Below are 21,367 nucleotides of genomic sequence, written 5' to 3'. Positions count from 1 at the left end.
GCATTCTCATGCTAAACGACACTCCTACCAGCACCATGACAGTTTATAAATAGAATGGCAACATTTAGAAGTTACCCTATATGTTCTAAAAGGAAGAATTCCTAGAAAACTCATGAATAATCCACCCTTATTTAGTATATGATCAAGAAATAACCATAAAAATAGCCAACCAGCAGCCCTAGAGGCTGCCCTGCCCGTGGAATTGCCATTCTTTTATTCCTTTACTTTCTCAATAAGCTTGCTTCTTTCACTTTACTCTGTGGACTCACCCTGGCCCCAAATTCTTTCTTGCGCAAGATCCAAGAACATTCTCTTGGGGTCTGGATTGGGACCCTTTTCTGGTAACAAAACTAAAACTAAGTTGTTAATCTACCTTCAGAGAGAGAGAAGAGCCAACTTCCTAACCAGGCCAGTTTCAGTCTTCAGTCTGAGGCAGGAAAATAGGGTCTGGAGGCAGGGAACATAAGGCCGATTCACACTTTAGCTATGACAGGAAATAGCCTCTGCGTAGGCCAGGTAAATGACTTTGTAACTTTGCATCATCCCTTTCATTTACATAGCGTGTGCCCCAAGCAGAGGATATTGAAACTCCCCAAAATTCTGGAATGGGGACTTTGAGCCCCTACGCTCAGGCCCGCTCCCACACTGTGGAGTGTACTTTCATTTACTTTTTTTTTTTTTGAGATGGCATGTCACCGTGTCACCAAGGCTGGAATGCAGTGGCACAATCTCAGCTCACTGCAACCTCTGCTGCCCAGGTTCAAGTGGTTCTCCTGCCTCAGCCTCCCAAGTAGCTGGAATTACAGGCACCTGCCACTGTGCCTGGCTAGGTTTTTTTTTTTTTTTTTTTACTTTTAGTAGAGACGGGGTTTCACCATCTTGGTCAGGCTGGTCTTGAACTCCTGACTTTGTAATCCACCCGCCTCGGCCTCCCAAAGTGCTGGGATTACAGGTGTGAGCCACTGCACCTGGCCGTACTTTCATTTTCAACAAAACCCTTCATTCCTTCCTTGATTTGTTTGTGTGTTTCACTCTTGTCACCCAGTATGGAGTGCAATGGCGCGATCTCGGCTCACTGCATCCTCCGCTGGGTTCAAGCAATTATCCTGCCTCAGCCTGCCTAGTAGCTGGGATTACAGGCACGCGACACCACGTCCAGCTAATTTTTTGCATTTTTAGTAGAGACGGGGTTTCACCACGTTGGGCAGGCTGGTCTTGAACTCCTGACCTCAGGTGATCCTTCCGCCTCGGCCTTCCAAAGTGCTGGGATTACAGGCGTGACCCACCACTCCCAGCCCAACCCCATGTTTTCTCAGGAACTGGAGTTCCCTTTAGGAAGCAAGTAACAGAAGTGCTGGGCTGCCCGGGCCGCTAGGTCGTCTTCTTTCCCAGGCTCTGTGCTCTCACCAGAGTGCGCGTTCGGGAAGCAGGGAGAGGACCAGGAAAGACGCCTGAGACGGAGAGTGAGCACCGGTCGGGGGCAGGCAGGTCTGGCCGCTGGGGGTCAGAGTGCAGCGCCGGTTTGAGGCAGTTCTGCCACTTAGCTGCGACTCTAAATGAATGAGTCACTTCCCCTCCTCGGGCGAGCTCCTGGCTTTGCCACAGCAAGCGGGAACTCCCAGGATCAGGAAGGTCCCAGAGAAACTCCCCAGGGGGGAAGCCGAGGCCGTCCAGAGAGTTCCAGGGTACACACAGTGACAGTGCCAGCTCCACATTCCCGACCACTGGGCCAGGGCTGGTTCCACGTTGTCATTTCTCTCCGCTGGTCCCAGCCGCGGGGCCACCTCCAGACAGACAGACCGGGGATCCTGCCCGGCGGCGTGACCTTGGGTTAGTCCTAGAGCCGCTTCTAGCCCGGTTTCCTCCGCCCCAGACTAGGACCACGTGGGTAAGGAGATTTCCTCTGTAGTAGGGGCTGTTTAATGAGTAACAGAACTGGCTGCTGGTTCTTAACAATTGCCCAACTGCTCTGCAGAGGGAAGAAGCAATTGCGGGCGGAGGCTCCCGGGACCTTCGCGGGAGGGGGGAGGGGAGGGCGGTGGGGGAGGCGGGGCCAGAGGGGCAGAGGAAGGTGGGGGCGGGCGGGGCTTGTCTGCGGGATGGCCCAGGATGCGGTCAGCTGAGTTCGCCGGCCCAGGGCAGGCGGGGCGGGAGCCAAGCGGTAACCCCCGGGCAGGGTGGGGCCGCTCGCAGTCTCCCTATGAGATTCACCTCGCAAGTGGTTCCCATTCGAGTGGTCCGGCGCAGAGATCCGCTCCCCGCCGTCCCGCGAGCCTCCCGAGAGCCGTCCCTTCGTCCGGCCCTGGAGCATTGTGTTTGTCGCCGGTGTCGCAGTGCGAGGATGGCGCCGCGGGTGTAGCGGGTCTCTGCGCAGGCCGAGTGGTGAGTCGCCCGGGGCCGGGCTCCCGCCGTTCTCTCTTCCCAGGAGGCTAGCCCGTCCCCTGCCTTGGCCACGTGCCCATTTACTTGTAGGGGCGGTGACGGAGGCTCTGGTGCACCTTGGCTGTCAGCTTCAGGGAAGGAGCAGAGAGCGGCCCGGCGGGCGCGCGGCCGGGAGGTTCTGGGGCTGGTGTGTGCGGAGCGAGGTGGGCGTGGGGGGAAGCGCGCGGGCGGGATGTGCTTCCTCGGGTCCACCCGTGCCTACCTCTCCCACGTCCCGGCGACGGAGCGCGCGGGGCTCCGGGCGGGGAGCCCACCGGGCCGAGGGGCAGCAAGGGTGGAGGCAGAGCCGGCAGGGTCAGGTCCCGCAGGGCGCAGGCGGGCGCTTCTCGCAGCCCAATCCCGGGCGGGGAGTGCGGGAACCCCTAGAACTATGCTGGGAGCCCCAGATAAGAGGAAGGAGTTGGTGGCTTCAGTGACGAAGTGATGTTTTGTCCCCACCGCCTTTTAAAGGGAGAAGGGGGTAAAATTTCATTTGGAGGATGATTGTTACGCGAGCTTTCAGAGTTCAGATGGAGTCAAGTGGCCATCGAGTCAACATTTAACAAAATGTTACCGCATAAAATATTGACATCGAGTTATCTGGCAGCTCCGCAGAGAAACTTAACAGGCATATGCGTTATATGACATAATTTGCAGGGGGAAGGGGGTTCCTTTACGATTCTTTTATATGGCAACCTGTTCTTGGACCTGGTAGGGCCCAGAGAAGCGAGGAACTCCGCAGCTCGTCGACACGTCTCGTCTCCTGTCCCAATTCAGGGCTTGGTGAGGTGACTCGCGGTCGCGGGTGACTCGCCGGCAGCCTTCCTGCCCCTGCCTGGAACGCCTGGAGCGCCTCCCACTGCAGACGTCTGTCCGCCTCCAGCCGCTCTCCTCTGACGGTCAGTTTCAAAGAAACACAGTCTGGGATCCGGAGTAGAAAGAGGCCGTTTCCCGTGAAGGCCATAGAGGCAGTTTCCAGGCGCCTGGGTGACCTGTCTCTGCACTTCCCTCTCTGATTCTCCATCCCTGTTTCCTTTCCCCACTGTCCCCTGCCTGGCCTTTCCTTGGCTCATTTTCTACCTTCCTGGGGTCTTCTGGTTAAAAAGACCATTGGTTCCATTCATTGGCTGTCACCGCGGGTCTTTAAAAAACTTTGTGACTTCCTTGAATAGAAAGAATGTCTTACTCTGGATTTCTACAAGTGCTGCTGAGCCATTCCCAGGGCAGGCCTTTGTCTCTCCCGCCTTTCAGTTTGTTTGCCCATCTGCATTTTGGCCCAAGCTTTCCCCACTTCTCAGCTGCTCTTACATTATTTCTTTTTTCAGAGGCTACCCTGACCTTCTAGTCTTCTGCATTAAACCTCATCACAGCAGACCGTTTTAATTCAGCACAGGTTTATCGAGCACAAATTATATTCTTGGTTCCAATACTTTTAGCACTGGTGGGCCATTCATGTTTCATTTAAGAAGGATAAATTAGTGTTTCTTTACATGGGCTTTTTGTCAAAGTGGAATTTTGTTGACTTTACTGATCTTAAAATTAATGCAAACTTATTGTAAAAACAAACAAACAAAAAAACCCAAAAACCAAAAATCAAATATATAACAGAAAATGAAACTTCTAGGTTTTCCTCTTCCCTAAAGATAAACAACAAACATTCTTCTTCCATCTCCTCTCTCTCACACACATTTGCTTTTGAAATATGTTCATTCAAAAAAGTATTTTAAATGTTTACAAGCTAAGCTTTTATGCAAGTAACTTACCAATCTGAGTTTAACGGGTTAAAACTAAAAAAAAAAATCAAAAACATCTTCAGTTTTTTTTTTTTTTTTTAAGTAAGATGGATCTGGCTGGTAATAGGTAGGGAGCCCCAGGTGATCACCAAAAAGGCTCTTCCTTGGGGAGCCAAATCCTAAGCCAGGTTTAGGATTTCCCTGGGAGGTAGAATTTGTAGCCCAGGTGAAACCAGCAAAACTCTCCTGTTATGTGGGGAGGGGAGCGAAGAGCATGGCTTTCTAGAGAGGTGAGAGAAGACTTGTTGAGAGACTGAATTTCATTTCCTTACAGAAGTTGCAGAACATTGTGGTACAATGTTAGGAGAAAGGTTTTCTAAAATCAGCGCAGTCTGACATCTTCCTCAACACCAGGGTCTTTTCCACTGGAGCACTGCAGACATCTGCAACTTTCTCTGCCTACATGGGTGTGGTTAAATAGAGCCTCCCTGAGTGCAGGGCTGAAAAGTGGAGAGAAGTTAGTTCTTGGGACACTCACACCCAGGAGGGGGGATCCTGCAGGTACTAAGATTGCAAAGGGAAAGAGAGAGTGAGGCTGGTCCTGGAGCCCACTAGGAAGGAGCCAGCGGAAGGCAGTGACTGGACAAGGGAACTGATTTCTCTGCTGATGTGGCCTTGGTTTCTCTGGTTCAGAGTAAAGAAAAGCAACCAAACCTAGAGAGAAACATCCTTACTCTACAAGGCCAGACGGGAAGTTCTGTCTTTGGCTTGGTTTCCTTTTCTACAAATGGGGTTGGATTCTCTCTGGAGAGCTTTCCGGGGGCCACTCAGCAGTCTCTGATTCAGTGGGATGTTCTCAGCTGCTGGCCCAAGGGAGCTCACCTCTTAGCTCTTCCCCTGCCCAGTTCACTTGGGGGGCTATTCCCTCCCATTAGCTCCCTACCTCTAAAGACAAAAATAGCAGCCTGGAGGGGGCAGAGTTTTAGGGGAGGTTGTAAGAGGGCACATTGTTCAGAGGAGCCACTCTTATGGGGGAATGTTCCTGCCCGACAGAAACTGGCCCTGGGGATCAGGACTCTGCCTGACCCTAAACCCTCCTTCCCTCAGTCGGTAGGTCTGCTTAATGGATCCTGAAGAAGGCCTGAAATCATGACCAGATGCCAACGCCCCAGGATCCTCCTGTAGTGCCTTTTGATGAGAAGCACTGCCCTGGCTTCTCTCTCCTGCTTCCACATGTGTAGGGAGAGGTAGCTCTGCCTATTCATGAAGCTTCATCCCTACACTGTCCTTCATTTGGCCCCTGGTGAACTGGGGGCCAAGGTGTGATACCTCTTTTAAAACTCATTCCCTTCACACTGGTGTTGTGACTCATGCCTATAATTCCAGCTACTCGGAGGCTGAGGTGGAAGGATCACTTGAGCCCAGTAATTTGAGGCGACAGTGAGCTGTGATCGCACCACTTCACTCCAGCCTGGGTAACAGAGTGAGACCCCGTTTCTTTTTTTTTTTTTTTTTTTGAGACAGAGTCTTGCTCTTTCACCCAGGCTGGAGTGCAGTGGCATGATCTCAACTCACTGCAACCTTCATCTCCTGGGTTCCAGCGATTCTCCAGCCTCAGCCTCCTGATTAGCTGGGATTCCAGGCATGCGCCACCACATCCAGCTACTTTTTTGCATTTTTAGTAGAGATGGAGTTTCACCATGTTGGCCAGGCTGGTCTTGAACTCCTGACCTCAAGTGATCTGGCCTCCTTGGCCTCCCAAAGTACTGAGATTAGGGGCGTGGGCCACTGTGCATGGCCCCCTGTTTCTAAAAAATGAAAAATAAAGTGTTGAATTAAAAAAAAAAAGTCAACAACACCACACCTTATTCCCCTTCTTAGCTCTCCTTAGCTGGACTGCAGTAGGCTGAGATTTCCAAAGAAGTGTTGTGTAAATGCTAAGGGAGAATGAAAGCCTGGTGGAGAGATTTAAGGCAGCAACTGGAGGGAACATTTTTCTCCACACCCAACAACTGTAGTTTTCCCTGGCATTCAAAATTTGATGGAAATGATCACTATATTATGGTAATAATAAATCCCATTCTCCAAAAAAGGGACCTTTTGGGTTTTAGCTTGGTGACAAGAGACTGCTGAGTTATGAAGGTGAGAACCGTGTGGAAACAACTGGCTTGACCTCAGGAAAGCAGCTCCACTTCACAGACTCCTACTGATGTCTTTATGAGCCTTGGATCATCCCATAGACACAGTGCTTCACTCTCCTCCTCTCAGCATGAATCCTGCCCACTCTACAAGACTTTCCAGGGAGTTGGGGCCTGGCCATTACAGGGCATTCGGGGATTTGTTGCTTTATTAACTGAGTTCAAAACGTGAGTCTCACCCTCCTTCAAAGAGCTCTGGCAAAACCCTGCCCTTCTCCACACAGAGAAGTGGTCTTGGGGGTTTCTGACTACTGACCCCTAGTAGAATAACTGCAGGTTCGCCACGTTTTCCTTCATGGGGCTTTGCAGTGGAGGTGGGGCCGTGGGCTGACTCAGGTCAGCCTCAGTCCGTCTCCCTCCTATGGTGGTCCCCTGTCCCCGCTGCTCCCCCTGGAGCTGATACCTTTTCCCCATCTTTGACCCAATTCTTCCCGGGGAGAAGAGTATCTGAGATTCTAGAAAAGTGAGGCAGAGGCCGGGCGCGGTGGCTCACACCTGTAATCCCAGCACTTTGGGAGGCCGAGGCGGGTGGATCACCTGAGGTCAGCAGTTCGAGAACAGCCTGGCCAACATGGTGAAACCCCGTTTCTATTAAAAATACAAAAATTAGCTGAACGTGGTGGCGTGTGTCTGTAGTCTCAGCTACTCGGGAGGCTGAGGCAGAAGAATTGCTTGAACCTGGGAGGCGGAGGTTGCAGTGAGCTGAGATGGCACCACTGCACTCCAGCCTGGGTGACAGAGTGAGACTCCGTCTCTATTAAAAAAAGAAAAGGGAGGCAGAGAGGTGTGGTGTGTTGGGTCAGTGAGTCTTGACTTGCTGGGCTGGGAAACTGGAAATAAGGGACAGGTTCTTGTTTTGTTTTGTTTTGTTTTTTGAGACGGAGTGTCACTCTGCAACCTCTGCCTCCCAGGTTCAAGCGACTGTCCTCCCTTAGCCTCCTGAGAGTAGCTGGGATTACAGGCGCCTGCCACCACACCTGGCTAATTTTTGTATTTTTAGAAGAGATGGTGTTTCACTGTATTGGACAGGCTGATCTTGAACTCATGATCTCCACCTGCCTTGGCCTCCCAAAGTGCTGGGTTTATAGGCATAAAGGGGACAGGTTCTCTGGAGGTGTGAGGTGCCTGTCCACTTAGGCTTTTGGCACATTTTCAGCACCTCCTCTCTGAAACTAGCAATGCTATAAACACACATACACACTCTCCTCTCTCTCTATTTCTCACACAATTCACACACTTACATCAGGTGTGTAAGGAATTCCACTTCATTGCACTGACTTTCTACATACTAGTGGGGCTCTGTGCGACCTTGGTTTCTACTGAGTGGATTCACTCCATTCTGTGATTTTTTTTCCTTAGGGTCCTGCCTCAGTTGACGGAATGGCGGCCACAGGAGCCAATGCAGAGAAACCTGAAAGTCACAAGTAAGGCTCCATTTCATTCCAGGTTGGGTTGGGTGGGGTTGGGTTTTTATAGAGCATATGTTGTGCCACACATTTTTCTAAGGACTTGACATATATTAACACATTTGATGCTTGTGAAAGAGACTGAAGCCTGGAGGGATTAATGACTCAGGAGGTTCGTAAATTAGATGGTTAAAGACCTCCGGGGTCGGGCGCTGGAGTCTCAGCTCTTGATTCTTAGGACATGTTGAACTAATAGTATTCCTGGTATTTTCAGTCATTGACAGCCAAAATGCCTTGTCCCCAGTTTCTGGAGCTCCCCTCCTTCCTCCTCCTGCCATGGCTTGAGGTTGAGGCCCAGTAGGAGGCTGGTGGGGGTGGAGGGGAGTGGTGGAAATGAAGGCTGGAGAAAACAGGGCCGGCACACCAAGTGCCAGGCAACTCAGTGAGGGCTTCCTCCCCTTTCCTCTCTTCAGTAATTATTTTACCCTCCCTTGTTTTATCGTCAGCTATTTGCTAATCATGTTCCACTTGCTGAAAGGCAGTCAGGTGTAGAGCTCAGGAGTACAGTCTCTTAGGAAGGATGTGACATTGGACTTTGAATGGGGTTACTGATGATACTTAGTTTATACTGAGAGTATTAAATGAATTGATATGTGCTAGCTATTAATAATTTCATTTCTACCCCAAGTCGAAAGCCTTCCATGAGTGGAACTGGATCTTACTCATCTTTATGTTCAGTACACCCAGCACAGGATGCTTGGCTGGTGCGAGATTCAGCCAGCATTTTCTGGAGCCCTCCCACTTCCCCTTCCCCAGTACCTCAGGCCCCCGTGTCTCACCCATCTCAATCTCTTCTTGTCTCCACATGTGCTGGTCCTAAGCTATTTGGGCAAGTTTATATAAAGGTTGATACTACTTTCTCTTCCCTGCTGATAAACTCCTGGAATCAGAAGCCAGTTTTCATTTCTTTCTTTTTTTTCCTTTTTTTCTTTTATTGAGACAGGGTTTCTCCCTGTTACCCAGGCTGGAGTGCCAAGGTGTGATCTCAGCTCACTGCAACCTCCGCCTCCTGGGCTCAAGTGATCCTCTCACCTCAGCCTCCTGAGTAGCTGGGACTACAGGCATGCACCACCACACCTGGCTAATTTTTGTATTTTTCATAGAGACAGGGTTTCACTATGTTGTCCAAGCTGATCTCAAACTTCTGGGCTCAAGTGATCTACCCGCCTCAGCCTCCCAAACTGCTGGGATTAAAGGCATGAGCCACCGCACCCAGACAGTTTTCATTTCTTTCATTTCATATATTTCTTTTACATAGTAGATGCTCAATGAATATTTACTAGATGAATAAAGTGATAGAATAAAGCAGAATAAAGTCACTTGAAATTATGTGTAGACTAGAGAAATATTTTTTTCCAAGTAGTATGTCTGACTTGTTATTTTAAAATCCTTCAAAAAATAAATTGGGGCATCTACTGGTTCATTATGGTACATGTTAAATTTACTTTTTAAATTTTACTTTATTTTTTATTTTTAGACAGTCTAACTCTGTTACCTAGGCTGGAGTGCAGTGGTGTGATCAGGGCTCACTGCAGCCTCAACCTCCTGGGCTCAGGTGATCCTCCCACATCAGCCTCCCAGGGAGGTGGGACTACAGGTGCATGCCACCATGCCTGGCTAATTTTTGCATTTTCTGTAGAGTCAGGGTTTCACCATGTTGCCCTGGCTGGTCTTGAACTCCTGGGCTCAAGTGATCCGCCCGCGTTGGCCTCCTAAAGTACTGGGATTACAGGAGTGAGCCACTGCACCTGGCCAAATTTTCATGTTTTAAAATCATTGCCTGTCTTCACGGTTACACCCTATTTCCTTCTTCTTCATTTCTCAGAATCAAGGAGAAAAGACAAGTATTTTATTTTGAAATATGTGACAAAGTTGTCTTAATCACATCCTGTTTTGTTATTTTGAAGCATGACTCTTAGCCCTTCTATGTTGTACTCTGTGTATTTGTAACGTCCTGAAGGAGGAGAATGGAAATGTTACTTACGTGAAAAATAGTTGTCACTGAAGGATCCTAAAATACTGTGGGGTGTGCAGATCATCAGAATTTCAGATTGGCCTAGAGATCAAAAAGGCTTTCTGAGAAAAGTTCAAGGATGGTCCCTACCACACGTGATTCTAGATTTGGTCCCTTGAAAAATGGCCTTGCCCCACATCCCAGAGTAGAATGAACCCTGATTCTGGAGACCCCCCCCATAGCTTGTCAGGAAGAGGTGGGCTTAGGGGCAGGCGGGTGTGGCTCTGTACTTCAGGCAGACTGCTATGCCTTCCTGAGCAGGGTTTTCAGCAGATTCACTAGTGTAGTCAGCACAGTCCCTGCCTGCCCATACAGGAGACAGTCACCTAGCCCCCTGTCCCCTTATACAAAGATCTCCCTGTCTCTGTGTATAACCCTTTGTACTTATGTTTTCTGTGTCAGCCTTTCTGAAATGTTCAGGTGTGAGCTCACCTGGGCCCCACTCTAGGGGAATTGACGGGAAGGAACATTTGACAGGCATGAAAGGAGGAAGCAGTCAGGTATAGGCCATCAGTGTGTTTGGAGCCTGGGTGTCTGCTGTTGATGAGTGCCAGCTAGAAATAGGGATTTGATAGATAAAATAAATATAAAACAGGCTGGGACCATCTCAACCTTATTTTTCTTGTCTGTGGTGTGTTACGTGGGATTCAGAGACACATAAGATGTGGTCATGGCCTCCAGAAATTTTTGTTGCTGGAGATAAAGTTATTACATTAATTATGTATATCAGTATTAAAATATAGATAAGGTGTAACAAGCATCGTGTAGGGAGAGAATGGACAATGTCTGTGAAGGGGGTGCATCCCTTATTTAACAGTTATTTCCAAATCCGTGGCAGCTGAGACCCTGCCTTTCTTGTACCTTTTTCTTTTCTCATGAGTTGGATTGAGGAGGAGACATGACCAGGGGGTTCAGGGCAGAAAGTCAGACTCAGAAGGAAGAAAAAGAAGTCCCCAATTGCTCTGACATCAGCGTCCCATGTCTGCCTCTGTTTCCTGTAAGCGAGCCCACCCATCTCTAGGACTCAGAAGGCATACATTGTTGAAGGAGCTATGTTTGAGGCTGGCTCTAAGGGACTTTGACAGGCTTGAGGGACTCATCTAGACCTGGGGCATTTGTTTTGTAAGGAAGGTTTTATTGGAACACAGCCGCACTCACTCATTTGTGTGCTGTCTGTAGTTGCTTTCACATGCCTACCGTGGACTTGAGAAGTAGCGGAAATCATGCAGCCTGCAAAACCACATGTATTTATTATCTGGCCTTTCATGAAGAAAAGTTTGCTGATGCTTGCTCTAGACCAGCATGCGCCACGAGCACATTTTCTAGCAGATAAACAGATGTCTTATCTTGTCACTCCTATTGGATATTGTGCTGGAGAAGTGGTAGCTAGTGTAACAAAAACAAAAACAAATTGAAGGTATGCAGATTGGAAAGGTTATCTCTGGGAGGTAGGATTAGAGGTTGTTTTTCCTTCTATTTCTGTTCATGTTTTCTATGGTAAACGTAGTAGTTTTAAAATAAATTCAAGTTTATACATTGAATGAACTCGATTAGAGGAGCAACTGGCTATACTCCCTACTCCTTGTATGGGTAGATCGAACATTTCCCTCTGCGTACTTTTGTGTGCTCTTCTGATTTCATCCCTATTGCCCTCCAAACAGAGCCATGGGAGCAACAGGGGTTAAGAGGGGGAAGAACAAGGGGAGGCAAGTGGGGACCTTGGCAATGTTGGGGTTGTCTTATCTCTGGGATCTGGCGCTGTCTTTCTCCCACCATGAGCCTCGTGTCTGACATAGGGCACTTCTGTGATAACGCCGGCTATCGGGCACTGATGTTCTATAAGCCTTCCACTTTCTTGTTTTTTAACAGTGATTGCCCCGTCAGACTTTTAAATCCAAACATAGCAAAAATGAAAGAAGATATCCTCTATCATTTCAATCTCACCACTAGCAGACACAATTTCCCAGCCTTGTTTGGAGATGTGAAGGTAAGAGGCCAGGTGTTGACACCTTGGAATTTGTCTGAAGATCAGCCTCCCCCTATATTATGCAGGTAGACCAACCCACAAATGCTTGAGAGGCCACAGCTGACAGGTTTATGAAGACATAATGTTTATCAAGTTTTTGCAAATTTTTAACTTTCAAGTATGTGAACTAGCAAGTAAAACTATACTAAGTAGTGCCAAATTGTTCCCTAATTCATCTTTTGCAAATTTAGTGCAGTCATGCATTGCCTAATGCTGGAAATACGGTCCGAGAAATGCAGCCTTAGGTATTTCATCATTGTGTGGACAACATAGAGCGTAACCACACAAACCTAGGTGGTAGAGCCTACTGCTTGCCTGGGCCATATGCCTCTAGGCTACAAACCTCTATAGCATGTGAGTGTCCTGAATACTGTAGGCAGTTGTAACACAGTGATAAGCATTTGTGTATCTATACATATCTAAACATAGAAAAACTACAGTAAAATCATGATATTATATAATTTTCTGGGACCACTGTTGTGTATATGTGATTCCTTGCTTACCAAAACATCGTTACATGGGGCATGACTATGTATTTGAAACTATATGTAAAATAAACTTCCTAATGCTTCATTGAGAGAAGAGAAAGATGTAAAAATTTCCTAGGGAAGCAAAGGGTAGTAAATAAAGGTCATTGTATCTTGTTTGTAATATAAGATACATATTGATATTCTGTTTAGTTAATTGCCTTTAATGTCTTATTTTGCTTCATGCAGCTTCCAGTTAATTTTTTCTACAAAGTCTTAAGTCCCTTAGTTCTGATTTATCTTAACATAGGACTTTGAAATGTCTAATGGATAAAGATGAACTGACATATAGAATTAAAAATCAAAATATACCAGGACGCTAGAATCCAGTGCTGCTACATGGGATCATAATTAAACAATAGTGTTATGTCTTATCAATCATCCTGTTCTTTGATAGTGTTGGTTTCAAACTGTGGACAACTTTCCATGTGCTTTTAATTCATTAAAATTTCATTCATCCTACTAAGTTAATCCATAGTGATTTTTATTCCAGGCTGTAGAATTTTCTGTTTTATGTTTAGAGAATAATTAATAATTCTTTTCTTTTATCTTCAAACTCTTTTTTTAAATTTTTTGAGCTGGAGTCTCACTGCCCAGGCTGGAGTACAGTGGTGTGATCTCAGCTCACTGCAACCTCCCCCTCCCGGGTTCAAGCGATTCTCCTGCCTCAGCCTCCTGAGTAGTTGGGATTGTAGGCTCCTGCCACCATGCCTAGCTAATTTTTGTATTTTTTAGTAGAGATGGGGTTTTACCATGTTGGGCAGGCTGGTCTGGAACTCCTGACCTCAGGTGATCTGCCTGCCCACTCCCAAAGTGCTGGGATTACAGGCGTGAGCCACTGTGCCCAGCCATCTTCAAACTCTTTAAAAACTTACTCACTTAAAAAATTTTTTTTTTTTTCAAAACCAACATTTTCTTACAGGATGTTCTGCAAATTAAAGTTTTTACTTCTCTGAGAGAGACCCACCCAGAATAGCTATCACTACCTGAGCCTCCTCTAGGCTTCGGCTGGCTCTTCTCAAGCATTGGCTGTTTGGCACTCAAGTAACCAGGCGAGAGAGCGATCAGTAGCCCATTTTGTGGGGCCCTGGTAACACAGAGGGACAGTGAGGAGTTGCTCCCTCTGTTTCAAACCCAGGCTGTCTCCACAAGCCGCCTTCTACATGACGGAGGGAGGCCGAGGATGCACAGGAATTACCTCCTCAGAGAGAGCAACGGTCTGGATTCCTGCGTTTGTGGAGCTGACTGCCTTATGATGCTTGGCCACCCACCCTGAGCACTCACCAGGGGGCCTTGTTAAAGCAGATTACTGGGCCCCTTAGATTCAGCAGGTCCTGGTGAGGCCAGTGAACTTACATTTTTAGCAAGTTCGTTGGTAATACTGATGTTGCTGGTCTAGGGGCCCCACTTGAGGACCTCTGCTATAGACAGTGCACTAATGGGGGTCTCTCTTCTCTGGCTGCAGTTTGTGTGTGTTGGTGGAAGCCCCTCCCGGATGAAAGCCTTCATCAGGTGTGTTGGTGCAGAGCTGGGCCTTGACTGCCCAGGTAGAGACTATCCCAACATCTGTGCGGGAACTGACCGCTATGCCATGTATAAAGTAGGACCGGTGCTGTCTGTCAGTGTGAGTACCTGCCTTCCCTCGTGCTCATTCTCTAGGCTTTGCAACCCCCTGTGCCCCACCCCTCTGCACACACAGACAGCTGGTCCCCTAACACCTGTTTACTGTAAATGGTTGGGAGCAGGGTGAGCCCACAGTAGCTGGGATTCAGAGATTATTGAACCCAGGCTATCGTCCTTGACGCTCAGTCTCCAGGGGCGACTAAGTACACAAATGCATATACACCGCTGTCTGTCTACACAGTGTGAGGGTGGCAGGTGCAGGGAGTTAGGGTGCTTGGGGTATAGAGGAGGGACAGTAGGGGGTGCCCTGCCTGGAGCAGGATGGAAGGAGAGCCTCAAAGTACCAGGCCTCTAATCCCCTCTGCCATCTCACAGTGAGTTACTTCAAAACACATTTTGATTTAGCAATGAGCATGGTGAACACAGAAATCTCTAGATTCTACCATAGAATTCTTTTCATTTTTCCGTTTTGATTTTGTCAGGAGCAATATAAATGAACAGCTGCAGAGTAAGGAAAGGGAACCCCTTTTGTTGAGATGTGCACCCCTACCTCTCCAGTCAGCTGATGACTCTAGCTATGTCAACCAACTAGAACACATCGGGGAGCCAAGACATTATTCAGTTACTGATAATTTGTGCAAGGCTTTCCTATGTGTAAGGCTCCGTGACCGATTCTAGTAGGGATGCCTCCACTGTATGGCTCTGCCACAGGAACAGCCCCTGGAAAGTGCTGAGTCCATCCAGGGAGAGGCATCATGGAAGTTGTGACAGTAGCGGGGGTGCTCTGAAGAGGAGAGCAGGAGAAGGAGGTATGCAGAGACCGCAAAGAGAGGAAAAGGCACCGGCAGACAAGATCAGCAAGGCATCCTCTGTCCAGTGGGCTGAGGAACCAGCTGATTACTTAGTTTGTCTGAAGCAGAGGGTGTAGGGAGAAAAGAGAAAGGAGATAAAACTTTAACCTGTGGTGGGGTGTTGGAGAATAGGGTGGGTATTTATGCAGGGCTTCAAATGCTAGAAGGAGCTGTTTGTTACCTGGCAATAGCAGACTGCTGCTTCCCTGCTGAGCCCCTGGGTCCTCAGCTGTTACCTATTTGACAAATTGTGTCGATCAAATGGGATTTTGTCTTTGACAGCTTTGCATACACTTTAAAGTTTCCCAAAGTGTTACTACTTCTTAAGTTTATATTTAAAAAGTTTATCTTTCATCACTATGTCAATGGGCATGTTAGATTGAATTACATCACATGAAACATCAACCACAACATTGACAAAGTCACAACCTTGGCTTAACACGGGTGTTTCTCCCTGGTTCCAGCACGGTATGGGCATTCCTTCTATCTCAATCATGTTGCATGAGCTCATAAAGCTGCTGTACTATGCCCGGTGCTCCAACGTCACTATCATCCGCATTGGCACTTCTGGTGGGATAGGTAAGGTCTGCAGAGGGGCCTCTTGCCCTATGAATGGATGAGGGACTGGGGCATGCCGAGGCAGCTTCTACATGGTGTGGGATTAGAGACGAAGAGTTCCTTTCTTGGCTTTGTTCAAGGGAAGCTTGTTAACAGGAGGTGTGAAAAGAAGCTTGTTTTGTTGTTTTTGTCCAACCTGTTCTCCCAACCCGCACCCTAGAGCTAGGCAGCAGAAGGGCACCACACCATGCATATGGGGGAAACTCATCCTTTTGTGGTTACACAATTTGTGCCTTCTTGTCTGCTTGATTCTCTCTTATTCTTTCTAATCCCCCTTCTTCTTCATTCTCTTCTTTCCTTTGCTTACTTTTCCTCCTCCCTAATCCTGCAGGGATTTGAAGCACCTTATGAGAAAAGCCACAGGAAAATCAAAGGGGGGAAGAGAGAGGCGCAGTATGAAACTCAGATAAGTGTCCTTAAATTAGCTTAAAATATCCCTGTCCTCAACAGGGACATTTTTTTTTGTGTTTAAAAAACAAAGATGGTTGGCCGGGCGTGGTGGCTCACACCTGTAATCCCAGCACGTTGGGAGGCCGAGGCGGGTGGATCACAAGATCATCCTGGCCAACATGGTGAAACCCCGTCTCTACTAAAATACCAAAGATTAGCTGGGCGTGGTAGTGTGCGTCTGTAGTCCCAGCTGCTCTGGAGGCTGAGGCAGGAGAATCGCTTGAACCCGGGAGGCGGAGGTTGCAGTGAGCCAAGATCGCGCCACTGCACTCCAGCCTGGCAACAGAGCGAGACTCCATCTCAACAACAACAACAACAAGCAAACAAACAGAAACCCCCACAAACATGGCAAAGAAAGAATGAGATTTAATGAGAAAGCAAAAGCTAACAAATTGTTGAATTGTAAGCCAAAGTCTGTTAGGCAGGTTTGTTTTAAATACGTGGTCTTGCTCTCTGGGGTTCCAACTCTGTGCCATTCTTTCTGCTAAAAACTGGGTTCTAGTGATTCCTGCCCCCACCGAGGTGTTCAGAGCTCAGGGAAGAAGCCTGCATGTGCCCCAGAAAAAGTTGAGCTTTGACGCTGCTGGCCAGGCCCGTGTGTACTTGTTCCGGGCTGTCTAGGGCCTGGACTATCTACGATTTATAGCAATTCTAGAATTTAAGTGTCCTGATCTTGAAAGGGGCCTTGCTTTAGACCCAAATCTTTTGAATATGTTATCTTGTCTCTTTTATTTTTGTTATATAGAGAGATTGATGCATAAACTCTGTGTTTGTTTGACCGCAATTCCAAGTTTAGCGAAATTGTCCGTAGGACAACACACCAACGGCCATGAGCTGTCTCGGTCCTGCAGGCTTAGTCTCCACTGCTGCCCACCTGACACTCACAGCTGTGCATAGCATGCTGGCCTCTGCCAGGAACTCTAGTGAATGGTTCTTGAGTTCTTGCTCTGGAGTGATTTTTAAAACAATGATCAGATAATTCTGGAGGGAGTAGTATAGATTTTGAATTTTCCTCAATTGCTCTATAAAAATGGAAAGAGCAACTAGGGTGCAAAACCAAAAACCCCTGGACACAGTTGATAATAAAAGGTGATGCGCTATCCTCACAAACCCCAAAGTATGAATGGATGGAGACAAAAAGCCTCAGGATCTGGTTGTGTTGGCAGCTGCTCGGGGGAAGCTCAAGGCGATGGACAGACCTGAAAACAAGAGTCCCAGGCACTCCTAGGAAGGTGCAGGGGGACATGGTGAAGATGGCAGCTGACACTGGAGGGGGCCTGTGCATCCCAATGTGAGTGATGCTGGAATTCCAAGGGGCTGGAACACTCCAGGCCCTGTGGGTTCACCAAGGCATCAGCCAAGCTCTCCTCTAGCTCCAGCCCCAGTGCTGGGAGAAGCTGCTGCAAGGAGACTCTGAATTGCCCAGAACAGCCGCAGGAGTTGCAATGGAAAGAGGAGTTCAGATACATGTGGGGAGCAAAGCAAAGGTCTTTGCAATCGGCCATGTTTTTTAATGTTTCATGAAAACAACTGACTTGGGAGCTCTGGAAAAGATCTGACTTCTTGTTCCCTCCCACATGTTTAGGAAAACCAATTTTGCATTAAAATAAGTATCAGAAATGGATCATAGTTATCTTAGTCCCTGCAGGTTGATAGACAAGATGCCATTGACTGGGTGGCTTATAAACAATAGGAATTTATCTCATAGTCTGGAGGCTGTGAAGTCCAAGCTCAAGGAGTCAGCAAACTTGGTGTCTGGTGAGGGCTAACTTTCGGATTCATAGAGCTCTGTTTTCTCCCTGTGTCCTCACATGGCAGAAGGGGCAGGCAGCTCTCCGGGGTCCCTTTTATAAGGGCACTAATCCCACTCATGCAGGCTCCACCCTCATGACCTAATCACCTCCCAAAGGCCCTGCTGCCTAAAACCATCACCTTTGGGGTTAGGATTTCAAAATCGCCTATGAATTTTGAGGGGGAAAGCAGCATTCAGTCTAGGTCCGTAACAATGGTCAAATCCCATCTAAAATTATTATAACACAAAGAATAAGGAGCAGAGTAATGTCCCCACAAACAGGAAACTACTCCAGGAAGGCACGCCCAGAACATAGAAACTGGACCCTAATAATGCATCAATCTGAGAGGAAGGCCAGGTAGGTCAGGAGTTGGTCATAGCTCACCTGGGTTTAGGGTGTGGGTCTTCATTATACTGTTCTAGTCTGCCTTTTGCTGGTTTACTTTTCAAGTATTTGCCTGAAATCTTAATATTAACAAGGTATGAAACAGGGATCAATGAAACACATCATGGTATATGGTTCAGTGACAGATGACAGTGGGAAATCGCAGTGAATGGAAGCAAGAAATATGGGACAAAGTACTTGAAGGTTCCTGGCCATTTTTATTTTATTCTTTTTTTTTTGGAAATGGAGTTTGCTCTTTTTGCCCATGCTGGAGTGCAGTGGCGTGATCTTGGCTCACTGCAACCTCCGCCTCCTGGGTTCAAGTGATTCTCCCACCTCAGCCTCCCAAGTAGCTGGGATTACAGACACCCGGCACAATGCCTGGCTAATTTTTGTATTTTTAGTAGAGATGGAGGTCTCACCATGTTGGCCAGGCTGGTCTTGAACTCCTGACCTCAGGTGATCTGCTCATCTTGGCCTCCCAAAGTGCTTGGGATTACAGGTGTGGGCCACTGCACCCAGCCCTCTATTTTGTTTTTTGTGCCTTTCTCTTCCATAGTGTCCATAATGATCATGCATTAATTACTTTCATAGCTTGAATGGGAAAATGGGTCACTGTGTATTTGAGAACAGTACTGGATGCTTCGTGTTTGGATGTGTGGGTGGATCTGCTTCTTTCTTCTATATGCTCTGCTGTGTGCTCCCTGACTGCCCTGCTTTTATTTTACTTCGTTTTACACCCTGCATATCTCGATGTCTGCTTTTTTCCTCAGGTCTGGAGCCCGGCACTGTGGTCATAACAGAGCAGGCAGTGGATACCTGCTTCAAGGCAGAGTTTGAGCAGATTGTCCTGGGGAAGCGGGTCATCCGGAAAACGGACCTTAACAAGAAGCTGGTGCAGGAGCTGTTGCTGTGTTCTGCAGAGCTGAGCGAGTTCACCACAGTGGTGGGGAACACCATGTGCACCTTGGACTTCTATGAAGGTGAGGCAGCGGATACCAGGAGGCATCTTTCAGCCAGGGAACCCTGGTCCGTCCCCTGAGCCTGCCTTCTCACTGTGGGCTGGCGTTTCCACTTGCCAGGCTGCTGTCTCAGTTGCACTTCTCCCAGAGTGGTTGTAATGACCAGTTTGAGTGGACCTAGGCAGGACCTGGCTGGGTCTTGCTTGTCCCTGTGTCCTTCTGGGCATCAGTGGCGCTGATGTGTTGTAGGAGCTTCTCACATGCATGTGGTTCTCATGTCTCCATGTGTGCCTCAGGGCAAGGCCGTCTGGATGGGGCTCTCTGCTCCTACACGGAGAAGGACAAGCAGGCGTATCTGGAGGCAGCCTATGCAGCCGGCGTCCGCAACATTGAGATGGAGTCCTCGGTGTTTGCTGCCATGTGCAGCGCCTGCGGCCTCCAAGGTAGGCGGCACTTGATGGGCCTCGGCGTCCCCTCCTCCCTTCACTTCTGCTCTCCTGGAGCCCCTCACTGGGGCCCCTCCTCCTGGGGCACCCTGATACCCATTTCTGGCTTCTGTCTCCCCCGCCCCCAAGTCACTTTCTGACATATGTGTTGTCCCCACAATGCTGTGTTCAATGTCTTTTGATTGTCACATGACAAAATGCAGGATTCTCAGTGACCTTGTATAGGAAAAATGACAAAAAAGGTTTTGCTGCCCCATGAGGCTGCCACCAGGTCTATAAAAAACTCGGCTTTCAAAGCGCTTTGGCTTTCTGAATTGTGGTTCATCTACCCTCAAGGTACTAGCCACCCTTGAAGGCCAACTCACAGCTCTGCAGAATTCCCTCATCACCTCGGCCAAAATGTGCCTTTCAAGGTGGTGCTTGCAGCCCTGAGCTGCTCCTGGAATGGTGAATTCCTTTTGGAAGCAAAGGCATGAGAATAAGGGAGGGACAGGGCAGGGTGGCGTCAGAGAGGGAGGAGCCTTCTGAGCCCCTGGACCAGCGCCTTTCTCTCCCGCACTCCATCCTCCGGCCTCACCTGACTGCACGGGCAGCCTGGTTTCCTGAGGAGGCAGAGAGGCTGCTCCTCAGAGCTCGTAGGTTCTTCATTCCGTCCCTGTGAAATGTTAGACCCCCGGCACCTTGCCTTGATGTGGTCTTTGTCTTTTGCAGCGGCCGTGGTGTGTGTCACCCTCCTGAACCGCCTGGAAGGGGACCAGATCAGCAGCCCTCGCAATGTGCTCAGCGAGTACCAGCAGAGGCCGCAGCGGCTGGTGAGCTACTTCATCAAGAAGAAACTGAGCAAGGCCTGAGCGCTGCCCTGCACCTCCGCAGACCTGCTGTGATGACTTGCCATTAAAAGCATTGTCCAAAATCCCCTGTTGTGTGGACTTTGAGCACACTTTACACAAGAATCTAGAAAATCAGATCGCGATTAAGAGACAGAGAATCTTGGATTAACCGCATGGGAGATGTTCTTCCTTTTGAAGTTTCATTGGAGCATTTTCAGTGATGTTAGCCTGATTTGGGGTTTCTTCAAGAACATTCTACCAAATTTTTGTACTATTTCTAAGGAAATTTTTCAGACTTTAAAATTCTAATGGTAGTCAGATTTCATGTCACTAAACAAGAAATCTGACAATAGTGCCAGGAAAGTAATTTCCTGATACATTAAAAAAATTCCATGCACCACTTGCAATGAGAGATGACTGAAAACCAGTGAAGCAGACAGCAGGGGTGTTTGGGAAATTATGCATACCTAAACAGGCATATATACACAGTTTCCAAATTATAGTCACACATTCCCAAAACCATCCACACCAGCTTAATCACACGACAGTAATCCTCCCACCCATTGTCCGCACTGCTAGTATCTTGATCCAAGTACCTAGGGATGGGAAACGGGACACCTGGGCTCAAGATAGCTTGTCCTGTTGTTTTTGTCCATGGCTTGTCAGCCTTGCAGTCATTCCTGGCCTCACACTGACATTCCCAGACTCCGTGTCTCTTAGCTTCCTTCTGGGTTGCACCTTATAGTGGAGGGGAGAATCCAGGGTGGCCCCTCTGTCTGTCTCGGGTGAGTCTGGCAGCAGCTACTTCTTGGGCAGGCCTAGGTCCCCAGCTCAGGGGCAGTTGGGTCTTGGGTCTTCGCTGGCTTGTGGGTTGTCCAGGCTCCTGGCTGACTTCTCAACTCTCCCCACATCAGTGTGGCCACTTTCTTGGTATTATTGTTTCCTGTCCTTGAGTTGGGCTTATTTCCTGGTGGGCTCTGAGGGACACTCCCACGCTCAGGGGCTCTGCTTAGCAGTTTGCTGTG

General features: G+C 48.3%; 1 protein-coding gene across 10 annotated transcripts; it reads left to right on the top strand.

Annotated features, from left to right (window-relative positions):
* Positions 1-1,344: 1,344 nt before the first annotated feature.
* On the top strand, positions 1,345-20,425 carry UPP1 (uridine phosphorylase 1). 10 transcript variants are annotated; one of them, XM_054495369.2, is made up of 9 exons: positions 1,345-1,888; positions 3,137-3,320; positions 7,712-7,776; positions 11,702-11,819; positions 13,851-14,009; positions 15,324-15,438; positions 18,878-19,087; positions 19,363-19,509; positions 20,224-20,425. In XM_054495369.2, exons 3-9 carry the CDS (start codon positions 7,733-7,735, stop codon positions 20,361-20,363), a joined length of 933 nt encoding a protein of 310 aa, XP_054351344.1. In that variant the 5' UTR covers positions 1,345-1,888; positions 3,137-3,320; positions 7,712-7,732; the 3' UTR covers positions 20,364-20,425. The 10 variants fall into 10 exon arrangements, with proteins under 10 accessions (XP_054351344.1, XP_063523393.1, XP_054351343.1 ...); XM_054495368.2 differs by lacking the exon at positions 1,345-1,888 and adding an exon at positions 2,064-2,382; XM_063667320.1 differs by lacking the exon at positions 1,345-1,888 and adding an exon at positions 2,086-2,382 and having other exon boundaries at positions 3,199-3,320.
* The last annotated feature ends 942 nt before the right edge of the window (positions 20,426-21,367 follow it).

This window comes from Pongo pygmaeus, chromosome 6 (assembly GCF_028885625.2).
Source record: "Pongo pygmaeus isolate AG05252 chromosome 6, NHGRI_mPonPyg2-v2.0_pri, whole genome shotgun sequence".
In the NCBI taxonomy this organism is placed as follows: domain Eukaryota; kingdom Metazoa; phylum Chordata; class Mammalia; order Primates; family Hominidae; genus Pongo; species Pongo pygmaeus.
This window is presented reverse-complemented; position numbering and strand designations above follow the sequence as displayed.

What these genes read in the sequence shown, in the direction of transcription:
- UPP1 (XM_054495369.2), top strand. Translation starts at nt 7,733, where the DNA reads ATGGCGGCCACAGGAGCCAATGCAGAGAAACCTGAAAGTCACAA. An exon ending in GAGAAACCTGAAAGTCACAA is followed by an intron (nt 7,777 to 11,701) that starts GTAAGGCTCCAT and finishes GTTTTTTAACAG; the next exon opens with TGATTGCCCCGTCAGACTTT. An exon ending in CAGCGCCTGCGGCCTCCAAG is followed by an intron (nt 19,510 to 20,223) that starts GTAGGCGGCACT and finishes TGTCTTTTGCAG; the next exon opens with CGGCCGTGGTGTGTGTCACC.